This window comes from Drosophila sechellia, chromosome 2R (assembly GCF_004382195.2).
Source record: "Drosophila sechellia strain sech25 chromosome 2R, ASM438219v1, whole genome shotgun sequence".
NCBI classification, from domain to species: Eukaryota; Metazoa; Arthropoda; class Insecta; order Diptera; family Drosophilidae; genus Drosophila; species Drosophila sechellia.
The window spans coordinates 20,613,203-20,624,171 of NC_045950.1; the positions used below are offsets into that span (position 1 = coordinate 20,613,203).

The following is a 10,969-nucleotide window of genomic DNA, read 5'->3' on the forward strand; positions in this document are numbered from 1 at the left end:
CCTTTTCCACGCCATTGCAATACAATAAAATAAGCATTATAGATGCAAATAAACAAAGTATTCAAAAACGTCGCAGGCTTAATCCAAATCGAAAACCGGAAGTTCCATCAACGTAACGCACCACTATTTCGCCCGCAAGTGCGGATACTTTCCAAGTGAAAGTGTAGCAGAAGGAAAATGCAAATGACTCTCGATTCCGGTGAAGCGCAAATGGCGTCGAAATTGAAAATCAAGATGACTTTTCTTGAAGACTAGGAAAATATAGAGCAGAGATGGAGAGATGGGAAGCCGACATGAATACAGAAACGCAGGCAAATAGCAAATACAGGTGCCATTCAGGTGCGTATGCATGTGTTTGTCTCAGACATTTCGATTACTTTTTGAGTGGTTCCACTAAGGTTTCTCTTCCTCGGCCCCCAAATTGCAGCATCCGCAAGGTTGGGGTCTCATGAAATATGTAGGCCAGTAATATCCGTTCGCGGTGGGGCGGGGCGGAGCGGCAGCAGGGGCGTGGCACACAAAAGGCGGCGCAAATTACTAAAATATGCATGCGACTCGCCATGGCCATTATCGTGGGCTTCCTTTGCCCAGAGAAGTATCGGGTCCATCGAGGCTACGTGCCGGGAATGTCCAAGAGATTGCCCGCCGGACACTCATTTCGGACATGTCAATGGCATTGGGATTGGTCTACCCCTCCTCCGCTTCGCATTTGTGGTTTTTGAAACTGCACGCATTTGATTGCGTTATTGAAATTGACTGGACCGGTGGCTTCATTACTATAATGTCGGTGTGCCGGCGAGGAATTCAATTATAAATGCCTTCGAATTCCAGGTTGCCTTGGCTTATGAATATAAATCTGCTGCCTGTGCGAAGGCGGAGTGGGGCGTTTAAGTGGGCAAAGTTAAATTAAATGAGGATTTCGTTTTAACTAAGTCTGTCGGTTATGTGGTCTAGTCTGTGTAAGCAATATTTGGACCTCAGTTTTCCGTAGCTTGTATCTCAAATTAAAGTTAGGAGTTTGAAAAACAGTTACAGCGATATACTAAATCTTGCATTCGGTAATCGATAAGTGCGTTGCTCACAACTCGTATCGGTATCGATCAAGCCAACCGCTTCGATTTTTCGTACCCCTGGTAGTAAACAGCTGTTACAATTTGCAGTTTATTTAGCAAGTGAACATTGCGTATTTTCTAAACCGAATCTAGTAAATTTTGTACAACAAAATGGCCCTGCGACGCTGTCACTTGAACCCAAAGAAAACGCTCTTCCTGTTGTGCGACATTCAAGAAAAGTTCCGACCGGCCATGCCGCTCTTCGATAACATGATCAAAAACGTAGACAAATTAGTGGGTTGAACTTGATTTTGATATTGATCCTTATCTTTAACCTCCGAGATTAACTCTAAAAAATTTCAGACCCGAGCGGGAAAGGCTCTAGATGTTCCACTGATTGTAACCGAACACTATCCGGAAAAACTAGGGAAAACAGTGGCCCAACTGGATGTGAGCCATGCCAAGCTGGTCTCCAGTAAAACCCTATTCAGCATGTTTACTCCCGAAGTCAAGGCTGTGATCAAGGATATCTTCAATGACAAGCCGGAGGATGTCGTGTTATATGGCATCGAGGTGGGTTTAGTAAAAAAAACACTCTTATTCGAAAACTTTAAATTCAAAATTTCAACAGTCCCACATTTGCGTCGAGCAGACCGCAATCGATCTCCTCGAGCAAAACATCAACGTGTACATAGTGGCGGACTGTTGCTCCTCCAGGCTGAACCAGGATCGAGATCTAGCCCTGGATCGCCTGCGTCAAGCGGGCTGTGTGATCACCACTAGTGAGAGCGTTATCTTCGACTTGGTTCGAGACAAGAACAACCCGAAGTTCGATGTGGTCCGGAAATTGGTGAACCAGCCGTCGGTGGATATGGAACTCACGCGCAACGGGAGCGGACTGCCAGTGGGCAGTGCCAAGCTGTGAGATAGCCCCTCTTGTCCAAATGTCTGTTTGTTATAAAGCCAATTGTGTTTATAAAACCATCATGCAGAATTGTGCTTTTCAAGGATACGCGGATGGAGGAGTGAAGCGGGAAATGGGCCAAATGGGAGCAGCACCCATTTAAGTTGGCATTTCCGTAACATATTCCAATGGCCCCGCACAATGGGCGAGTCCATATTTGAATTTGCCGTTTAACAATAGCCCCATGGCTTCCCTTCCGGTGAGTTCCCCCACTTTGCCCCATTTCCGCTGGGTTCCTTATTATACGGATGACAATGCGTATTTTATGCCGCCTGCCGCCATTGATTATAAAGCTGAGTGCTGTTCGGTAACCTTTTATTTGTGCGGCAGAGAGTAGGATGAGTAAATCATCCTACATAACCCATTCACGGGCTCTGTAAGCGCAACGTCTAATTGGACAGACCTTTGGATGAAGACGCTAGAGCGTCCAACAGCTCTCAATCTGAGTTCTACGTGGGGAACTTTTTATGCGAACAACAACACATTATCTCACAACTCATTTAATGGAAAAAACCGCCGTATTATAAGTTAAGATTACCATAATATCAAAGTGAGTCGGTCACTCTTCGACCTTCGGATGGAAGCCGGTTGCATCTGCCGTGTAAGTCACGCGAATTTGCTTGCCATCTTCGCCGGGAAGGAAGTATTCGCCCTGGATGCCGTTCACATTACCTTGAGCTTTCACCTGGATCCCATTGCTGACCGTGATCTCATGCTGGAACTGCCCAGCTCCGTCCAAGTTCTGGAGGTTCACCGACTTCAGAAGCTGCGCCTGCAGATCCTCCTCACTGCAGCTCGCCAAAACGACGAACAGGGCAAAGATAAGGGTCTGAAGTTAAGAAGTGACGAATTATCCAATAGTCCGCTTGAAATCCGATTGAACTCACATATTTCAGCATTTTGAAGCAGCTTCTTGAAATGAAACAATGCCCGTCGGCCATTTATACTACGCCGAAGTTGCCTAGCCCACTAAACGGGTTTCAATCGCATCTGCTAATGAAATGACTGAGATTAACCAGACAGCCATGAATATGAAATTTGCGGCTACTCAATCGAGTCTGCTTCTGGCATCAGCAGGCCAGCCTCCCCCAACTAATTGATTGTGATTTCGTTAACCCATTTTGCTACTAAAAGAACATTTAATCATCAACAATGAATTTGAAAACTATGTGCCCGCGGCCTTCGAAGGGATTTCCTGGGCAGGCTTGGAATCCCAGTCCCTATACCTAATTTCTGGATTGCTCAGAATCTTGGCCACACCCTTCAGAAAGGTTGGCTTACTGATAGTGGTTTTTCGCACAGAATCGTTGCTTTTCTTTTCCAAGGCATGCGGTATAAATGAGGAGAAATTCGAAAATGCGTCGTTAGTAAGTGTCCCATCTGAGGATTCAATTGGCAACAGGGACATCCCCTTATTCCGCTTGCTGTTGAACTTCTCGAGATATTTCTTGGCCCCCATACGAGCGGATGTCTTTAAAGAATTCATATCCCAGGACACTCCCAGCTTGGATTTGATCTCCTCGCAGGCAGTCTTGTCGTTCGAAGAGAACAGCGTTTGGAAAATCTTCTTCAGCTCGAGGTCCTTGGGATCTTGTAGCGATCGGACTGCCCGCGGATCCATCTGTCCAATGGAATTGTCTTGGCTTTTGGCTTCCGTCTGCCGTTTGGAATCCTTGTTGAGCTCAACTAAGTCGTTTATCGACGATTCGGGGTCCAAGTTTCCTTGCAGCTGCTGGAAATCCATTTCGGGCGCATCCTTCGGCAGGTAGCCACGGCTTTTCAGGTAAACTAGCGGCGACTGCCAGTTGTCGATGAGGTCCTTAACAATGGTGTCAGCCGAGTTCTCATACTTAACTACTTTTATATTACGATCAGCTGCAGCACTATAAAATAGAAAGATGTATAGGATTAATGAAATCATTTTAATTCAAATTGTGAGCCTGTTATCGATGACTGTGTGAATCGGCTCTACTATCGATATGAATTTTTATTGACAGCTTCGTCTTAGCAGCCCTGGATCAAAATCAACTGTTGTGTTGTAGGCAAACGTAAAATTAACAAAATCGTACAATTATTTTGTTTTTTATTGAATTTCAACGCCTTACAGGTTTTTGGTTGATCGCACAGGACTGCAACGCAATTATGGTCATCACCAACAACACAACACTGCCCGAGGAGTCGGAGCTGAACGTCCAGGAGCTAAATCTCTCGTCGGCGGCCTTACGGGCGGGCGCCTTTCATTTGGGCAAGCAATGCGAGCAGGCCAATAATGTTAGTATATCCAGATTGCCAGGGAATCCTCCTGATAGTGCTTAGGTGAAATGCACCTTAAAGTGGAGCTGGCATCCGCTGCCCCTTCAAAATCCGAGCGGTTTAGTTATATAACCTAACCTCAAAAAGCACTTCCCCCAGTTTGTTTACATTTTCCTTCATGTAATTTCAGGAGTTTATGCTGTGCCGGCAGGAGCTGGATGACCCGCGCGCCTGTTTGGCGGAGGGCAAAGCCGTGACCAGCTGCGCCCTGGACTTCTTCCGCAAGGTGAAGAAGACCTGCCATGAGGAGTTCACGCAGTACGCCACCTGCCTGGACAAGAGCAGCGGTACTATGGCCTTTTCACAGTAAGCTCTCCGTAAGTGTTAAATATTCCAATCATGATATACCAAAGCCAATCCATACTTTAGTTGCCGCAAGACCCAGGGAGTGTTCGACAAGTGTATCAAGGATAACTTCGACTGGGATCGTCCCTCCTATGGATACTTTTCGCGGGCCAAGGTAATTTCCCAGCAGGCTTTATACAGACCTCTCCTAAACAGTTCTGTTTTTAGGTCATCCAATCAGCTCGCGAAGCACCCAAGAAGGAGGAGAAGGTCTCCTATCCCGATGCCACCCCCGGTCTGCCCGAGGATTACCCCAAGCCGCCAGCAAAGTACGGTTCCCGCTTCCACTGGCTGGAATAGACAGCTGCCAGCGCCTAGTGAAATTTGAAAGCGTTCATCTTAATATAAACTCTTGTTTCCATTAGTACTCGATATATTTATTTCATCGTATCTTTTTCCGTGACACAGTTTGTTTGATTTTCGCCATGATGTCCAGGTACTGGTTGTTCAGGCAGCATCCGCAGTAGCTAACAGGGAAGCAGGCGCTGCCCTCGATACGGCGGAAAAGCGGCGTGTTCTGATAGAACACCCACGAGATGTTTTCCTCGCCCAGCACCAGCATGATCTTGTCGAAGCGGACACCCTGCACCTGAAACAGCTCCATGTCGCCGGTGATGATGCGCCACTCTGCGTAGCGTATATTCGCATCGGGGGGCAGCTTGGAGCGCTCCCGCATCATCACGTGCTCGAACCAATCGCGCACTTGGATGATCGATCCAGTGGGAGCATGCTTTCTGATCTGGTAGCTGATGCGCGGGTACAGCGGATTTCTGCGACAGGAATGAATGAGTTTCTGACGATCTTGTGGGTATTTATATTAATTGCTTACATGTAAGGAACAAAGGCCAAACGCACCAGCACAAATTCCACTTTCCCTCGCGGAGCCATCTTGAAGATAATTTTATTTTTTTGCGGACGACGCACTTCAGTCACTGCTATGCAATACTAACGAGCTTGGTCCACCACGCAGACTATATATGCATAATACGCGACTTGGCAGGCAGGTAGAATCATTTAAAGCAGATGTTCCGTTTCTAATCCCAAGAAAAAGTCCCAGTTTTCCCGCTAGTTACCTGTATCGATTTTCTCATTTACAGTTTTATTGCTAAAAAGATTTTTCTTATCCTAGAAGAGGGAGCGCTACTCCGTGTACCACTTGGTGCGCTTAGGCTTCTTAATTTTACCTCCCGTAACACCGCCACCTCCTTGATTTCCACTAATCATGTTCTTGTACTTATTAATTAAGGGCCGAAGGTCATCCGTTTCCTTCTTGCGTCCCTGCTTGGGCCGATTATTAGCCTTACGCTCTGCCAGGTGGGACTCGCGTATCTTCTTGTTCTTCTGCTTGCGCTTCTCGGTCTTCACCTTCTTCAGGTGTTCCTTGGCCTGCTCCACAATCTTCTTTTTGGATCGCATCTTCAGCGAGGTGCCCGGCTTGGCTGCCGTGCCGACAAAATCGCCTTGCACATCGCTTAGCTGCTTTTTCTCCGCGACTTTACCCTCCGCTTTGGCTGCTCGCGAAGCTTCAAGCTTCTTAATATGTTTCTGAAGCTTGCTTTTATTATCTGCCTGGGGAACCGGAGTTTTGGTGTTCTGACCATTGCGCTTTTGCTGGCGTCGCTCCTTGCGCTCCTGCTGTTTGTTTTGGTATGTGGGATTGTTCTGCTTTGAGCGCTCCGTTCGCTTTTCTTTGATTTTGTGCACAGCACGATCCTCTATACTGAACGCGACAATGGGGCGCTAAGGGAGTGAATAGTTAGCAAGTGAAGTTAGCGAGAGTTGTCTAAAATTCCTTACGCTCTGTGTTCCAAAGATATTGGGGTTGTTGTTTAGTTTCCGTAGGGCGGCCAAAGCTCTCTGATGTGTGTCGAAGGATAGGAAACCAAAGCCCTTGGATTTGCCCTGCGGATGCTCAGGGGTCACCTTATGTTCCCTCATCACCCGGCATTCGTGGGGTCGGAAGCCAGTGTAAGTCAGAGCCATTTGTTTCAGCTTTTCATTGTCATAGTTTTGGGGGAGATTGTGAATGGACAAGCGATTGCGGGAAACAAACCTGGAGGATAATCAATTGGGTTACAAATTGACCTGTCATGCGTACTAAGTATCAGTCTTACCGATTCAAGTTCTTGAGCACCTGCGTCTTAACCTGCTCAAGTTCATGTCGCTTGGCCATGTCTGAGGCAGAAACGCCATCGGCTGCCTTCGCTCCAGCCATGATAAGACCTTCCCTGGCCAAATACAGGTTTCGTGAGTCCTTGGCATCGTCTTTTTTGTTTTCCTGCGACTGCTTCGACTTCATTTCCTCGCGACTCAATGCGGGATGAGGATCCAGGACTTCATCCATCAACTTAAACTCTGTTCCAGCTTGCAGACAAAGATCCGCTGACTCCTTGGCCTTAAACTTAACGAAGGCTGTACCCTTGGAATGGCCAGAAACCGCCTGGCGATTGATAATGGCGTAGCTCACCAAGCCGAACTTGCGGCACGCCTTTCTCAAGTCGGCATCTTCTGCGTCGAAGGGAACGTTTTTAATGAAGACCGTGCAGCCCTCCTGGACGTCGTTGGAGATTTGCTTTTCCCTTTTGACATTTTCGATATCCAATTTTGATTTTAATTCGTCCTTGTTCTCCTTATGGTCTTCGTCGTTCTCTTCGTCTTCAGATTCTTCAGCGCCCTCTTCATCCTCGCCGGATTCCGCATCAGAATCCTCCCCAGAACTTTCGTCTTCCTTGCCAACTTCCGGTTCGCTTTCCTCCTTGACTTCCTTCTCGTCGCCGTTTTCCTCTTTCACTTCCACCTTTGGCTTCTTCTCATCCGGCTCCTCGTCTTTCGGGTTCTTTGATACATACTCGTCCTTGCCCAAAGCCCAGTCCACAAATACCTTTCTCCCGAGCAGCTCTTTGCCGTTGGAGTTTAGGATCGCTTTGGTGGCCTGGTTAATGGTCTCGTACTGCACAAAGGCGCAGCCCACCAGCTTCCCGTCACCGCGTTTCAGGATGTGCACATCCTCCAGCGTGCCCCACTGCCCAAAATGCTCGCGAAGCGAATCCTCCGTGGACTTGTAACTGATGTTGCGAACGATGAGACGCGCTCGCTTTTTCTGGCGGCGCTCCTTCTCTTCCTTGAGCCTCTGTGTATTAAACGGGTTGCGGCGCTTCCGGGCCACCGTTTCTGGCGGGGATTCGGATTCGGCAGCGTCGTCTTTTAAAGGTTTCATTTTTTTAAGTTCCATTTGCACGTGGAGCTCTTGATGAGAACTAACGAAACAAACAGCTGATCGGCAAAATACCCAAAATGAAGATCCATCCCTGGTATAACCGATAGAAAATGGGCGGGAAATTAGAAACATTTCAACAAAAGAATGTTTTTCACATTTTATTTTTAACAACTATCAACAATTAAAAAGTCTAAATTTCTTGTTTGGTCGCGAACAGCTGGTGGAACTCCGAGGGCGTCTTGAAGTAATCAACCAGAAGCATCGAGGAGCGGTTGCCTAGTCTGTACATAATGTGGCTCCAGGGATTTAAAAAATTCTTGTATTCAGCTATTTGACCGCGTTCAAAATAGTGTTTCACAGTTCCAATGGGTAGTTGGGACCCATAGACAGCCACATATCTAAAAATAAAGTTAGTTACTACTTATGAATGTCATGTACTACCTTATCAAAGTTACTTTTCCGAGCTCTTGTATATTCTCAGTGGATATTTGGCCACAAAAGCTCGAATCGCCAGGTTTATAAGCAGAAATCCACCCACAAAGTAGTACAGATCTGACTCCTGGGACACCAGAATGGCTATGTCCATTTTCTGGACCATATTCAGGTAGTTCATGGTTGTGGCATAGTGATAGGCGGCCACCACAGCAAGTACAGTGGTCGTGGCAGTGGATATATTCTTCGTCCAGGTCACGTAGCTCTCGATAGGGGCCCGGTAAATCAGTTTATAGTTATCTGGTAGCCTGTCGCCAAAGAGGAGCTTCCGTTCCACTTCGCCGGAGGACGCATTCCGCCACTTGCGGAGCAAACTGCTGGTGCTGAATGAGAGAGGGCAGAGTGATTCAATCGGCTGTGGGGAAAAATAGATGGGCCTTACTGCAGGCGCTGGAAATTCGGTTTGGCTGATATTGGCCGTAAATAAACCAATTTAACACTTCGTAAGAGGGCCGCACACATTTTGTGTTTTCTTATGCTGTCTTTGAAAACAGTCTGGCAATGTGATCAGCTGTGCTGTAATCAGCGGCACTGCCCGATAGTTGTCAAAGAAGAAGGTCTGGCAACGTATGTGCTTTAGGAATGCACCGGATAAAAATCAGCTGTGCGTCGGTGTTGCCGGATCCCCAGGTCGCAGCAGCTACGAGTTTTGGGTCAGACTCGAATTATGATTTGAAGCCGACTCCTTCCGGAAACATTCATTAGGTAAACAACACAGCTATAGAACAGACTTTTCCAGTTTCCACAACTTTAGCTAGGAACACGTTCCACATTTTTCCACATTTTTGATACCTTAACAAAATGGATTCAAAACGCGCGGCCCTTGAATCCGGCGACGGTCCGGATGCCAAGCGCCTCGATACCACCGAGGATCGGGACAAAGAAGAGTCGGGGGGCGACGGCAGTCAGGTTATATTGGCCAAACACATAGCACCCTTCGCGGGCCACGGATGCACTCCACCGAATGAGTCCTATATGTTCGAACCGACTCCCGAAGGAAGCCAACTTCTGCCGTGGAAAGCTAGCGTGGATTTGGACATCGACGCCGAGCTCGAGAAGAGCACCAGTGACAAGAAACGTAAGTTGATAGTACGTTCACGTGCTAGTACTCTTATACAACAATTTCATTCAGCCGACACTGCCAAGTTGTCCCGTCGGGAGCTGGCCAAAATGCGTCGTGAGCACACATTACGGGCCCTCGCCCTGGAACGCGAGTTGACGAACAAACCGGGCCAGACACCCGCTTCCGAGGTGTTGCTCATCCGCTTTCCTGATCCCGAGATTACTGCTCCCATGCTGGCAGGACTGTCCAAGGAGATTCGGGATGTGGTCTTGCCCATCAGTGTGGCTCCACGATACTGTCTAGTGCATCTAAAGGCCGGGGCCGATGTGGAGGCCACCATCTGCGACATAAACAGGGTGCGCTTCGGTACGGGGCACCTTCGGGCGGAGCTTAAGCCGTTCTCCGATGAGGAGCAAGCCGAGTTCATTGATCCCTGTTCTCTGTATGTGGGCAACATACCGTTCAACATGACCACATCGGCCATCAAGGCCTACTTCGCCAACGCCATGCGCGTGGACATCGGAGTGCTGAAGCGCGAGAAGCGCGCTCGCTACGCCTTTGTGCGCTACGCCTCACCTGACCAGACCATGGAAGCGTTCAAGGAGCTGGTCGACTCACCGCTGAACAGCCGCACTCTCACAGTCCGCTACCGGCGACTCCGGAAGCGCGCCGGGATGCCCATGGTGCAGTGCGCCACCTCCTTTCAGGGTCTGCAATCGCCACATGGAGACGACGACAACACCGACTGCAAGGTCATATCTCCGCCGCCGGTGGAGTCTATCATAATTAGCGACAGCGATAACTGCTCAGATTCCAGTGGTAACGGCAAGGACGACGGCAAGCGCAAGAACAAGATTAACGAACAGGAAAGAGAGATTGAAAAGCTCAAGCGTCAAATGGTCGAGTACGGCGCTATTATAAAAAGTTTGCAATTCAGACAGAACAGCTTAGAAGGTCTGTGTTGATCTGTTTTGAATATATGAATACTCGGCTTACAAAAACTACTTTTCCATTCTCAGATACATTTATACCTGACCTTACCCCGAAAGTAGAGTCGAGCGTGAATCCCACTGGTTGTTTGCTAGGATCCAATGCGGTGCACCTAATGCGTGACATTAAGAAAGAGTGCGACTACTTGGGCATCCCTGATCCCGTACCGGCTACCAAGCCGACAACACAAGCTCAAGATGACAGCCAGAAGAAAGCCAAAAGTATGCTATTAGCCAAATTGAGTTCTTTGCTTTACTCCTCCTCTTCTCTTGGTTAGGATCCTGTTTTGGTCGCTTGTTTACGGGTCCTTTCAGACGAGGCACTAGTGCGATGAAGACTGCTGACGAGTACGAGAAGGATGACAGACTTGAGGAGCTCTATGCTCAACTGGAACGCGATCCTGATCCTTAATCTGTCATGCTACAGTGTACCAAATTGCTCGTCGTAGACGACTAAGAATAATAGTTTAGTTTATTTTTTATTGGATTTCTGTTTCTTTATTTGTTGTATTTTCGTTTTTGTTCAGTTTCTCT

The 10,969-nt window shown here is 47.8% G+C and overlaps 8 protein-coding genes across 11 annotated transcripts; 3 read left to right on the forward strand and 5 right to left on the reverse strand.

Moving 5' to 3' along the window:
• Nucleotides 1-1,114: 1,114 nt before the first annotated feature.
• LOC6618858 (isochorismatase domain-containing protein 1) lies at nucleotides 1,115-2,046 on the forward strand. Its single transcript, XM_002043070.2, has 3 exons — nucleotides 1,115-1,346; nucleotides 1,416-1,625; nucleotides 1,684-2,046. Exons 1-3 carry the CDS (start codon nucleotides 1,224-1,226, stop codon nucleotides 1,975-1,977), a joined length of 627 nt encoding a protein of 208 aa, XP_002043106.1. The 5' UTR covers nucleotides 1,115-1,223; the 3' UTR covers nucleotides 1,978-2,046.
• A 413-nt stretch (nucleotides 2,047-2,459) lies between these two features.
• Nucleotides 2,460-3,000, reverse strand: LOC6618859 (pupal cuticle protein Edg-78E). The gene is made up of 2 exons (XM_002043071.2): nucleotides 2,904-3,000; nucleotides 2,460-2,845 (listed from the first exon to the last, which is right to left on the reverse strand). Exons 1-2 carry the CDS (start codon nucleotides 2,955-2,957, stop codon nucleotides 2,576-2,578), a joined length of 324 nt encoding a protein of 107 aa, XP_002043107.2. The 5' UTR covers nucleotides 2,958-3,000; the 3' UTR covers nucleotides 2,460-2,575.
• An 86-nt stretch (nucleotides 3,001-3,086) lies between these two features.
• LOC6618860 lies at nucleotides 3,087-3,962 on the reverse strand. Its single transcript, XM_002043072.2, has one exon. It carries the CDS (start codon nucleotides 3,935-3,937, stop codon nucleotides 3,182-3,184), a length of 756 nt encoding a protein of 251 aa, XP_002043108.2. The 5' UTR covers nucleotides 3,938-3,962; the 3' UTR covers nucleotides 3,087-3,181.
• A 17-nt stretch (nucleotides 3,963-3,979) lies between these two features.
• On the forward strand, nucleotides 3,980-5,041 carry LOC6618861 (NADH dehydrogenase [ubiquinone] 1 alpha subcomplex subunit 8). Of its 3 annotated transcripts, none has more exons than XR_004361519.1 (5): nucleotides 3,980-4,064; nucleotides 4,124-4,287; nucleotides 4,460-4,646; nucleotides 4,699-4,789; nucleotides 4,843-5,041. XR_004361519.1 is itself a non-coding variant. In XM_002043073.2 (5 exons), exons 2-5 carry the CDS (start codon nucleotides 4,159-4,161, stop codon nucleotides 4,972-4,974), a joined length of 528 nt encoding a protein of 175 aa, XP_002043109.1. In that variant the 5' UTR covers nucleotides 3,980-4,064; nucleotides 4,124-4,158; the 3' UTR covers nucleotides 4,975-5,041. The 3 variants fall into 3 exon arrangements, 2 of the variants coding, with proteins under 2 accessions (XP_002043109.1, XP_032572474.1); XM_002043073.2 differs by having other exon boundaries at nucleotides 4,460-4,635; XM_032716583.1 differs by having other exon boundaries at nucleotides 4,036-4,054; nucleotides 4,460-4,635.
• LOC6618862 lies at nucleotides 5,014-5,639 on the reverse strand. Its single transcript, XM_002043074.2, has 2 exons — nucleotides 5,504-5,639; nucleotides 5,014-5,444 (listed from the first exon to the last, which is right to left on the reverse strand). Exons 1-2 carry the CDS (start codon nucleotides 5,560-5,562, stop codon nucleotides 5,057-5,059), a joined length of 447 nt encoding a protein of 148 aa, XP_002043110.1. The 5' UTR covers nucleotides 5,563-5,639; the 3' UTR covers nucleotides 5,014-5,056.
• A 92-nt stretch (nucleotides 5,640-5,731) lies between these two features.
• LOC6618863 (RNA-binding protein 28) lies at nucleotides 5,732-7,935 on the reverse strand. Its single transcript, XM_002043075.2, has 3 exons — nucleotides 6,789-7,935; nucleotides 6,472-6,727; nucleotides 5,732-6,414 (listed from the first exon to the last, which is right to left on the reverse strand). The coding sequence occupies exons 1-3, from the start codon at nucleotides 7,904-7,906 to the stop codon at nucleotides 5,815-5,817; spliced, it is 1,974 nt and encodes a 657-aa protein (XP_002043111.2). The 5' UTR covers nucleotides 7,907-7,935; the 3' UTR covers nucleotides 5,732-5,814.
• A 101-nt stretch (nucleotides 7,936-8,036) lies between these two features.
• On the reverse strand, nucleotides 8,037-8,890 carry LOC6618864. The gene is made up of 3 exons (XM_002043076.2): nucleotides 8,766-8,890; nucleotides 8,347-8,706; nucleotides 8,037-8,289 (listed from the first exon to the last, which is right to left on the reverse strand). The coding sequence occupies exons 1-3, from the start codon at nucleotides 8,843-8,845 to the stop codon at nucleotides 8,082-8,084; spliced, it is 648 nt and encodes a 215-aa protein (XP_002043112.1). The 5' UTR covers nucleotides 8,846-8,890; the 3' UTR covers nucleotides 8,037-8,081.
• A 97-nt stretch (nucleotides 8,891-8,987) lies between these two features.
• On the forward strand, nucleotides 8,988-10,922 carry LOC6618865 (protein painting of fourth). Of its 2 annotated transcripts, none has more exons than XM_032716581.1 (4): nucleotides 8,988-9,088; nucleotides 9,142-10,400; nucleotides 10,466-10,657; nucleotides 10,714-10,922. In XM_032716581.1, exons 2-4 carry the CDS (start codon nucleotides 9,185-9,187, stop codon nucleotides 10,845-10,847), a joined length of 1,542 nt encoding a protein of 513 aa, XP_032572472.1. In that variant the 5' UTR covers nucleotides 8,988-9,088; nucleotides 9,142-9,184; the 3' UTR covers nucleotides 10,848-10,922. The 2 variants fall into 2 exon arrangements, with proteins under 2 accessions (XP_032572472.1, XP_002043113.1); XM_002043077.2 differs by having other exon boundaries at nucleotides 8,997-9,461; nucleotides 9,516-10,400.
• The last annotated feature ends 47 nt before the right edge of the window (nucleotides 10,923-10,969 follow it).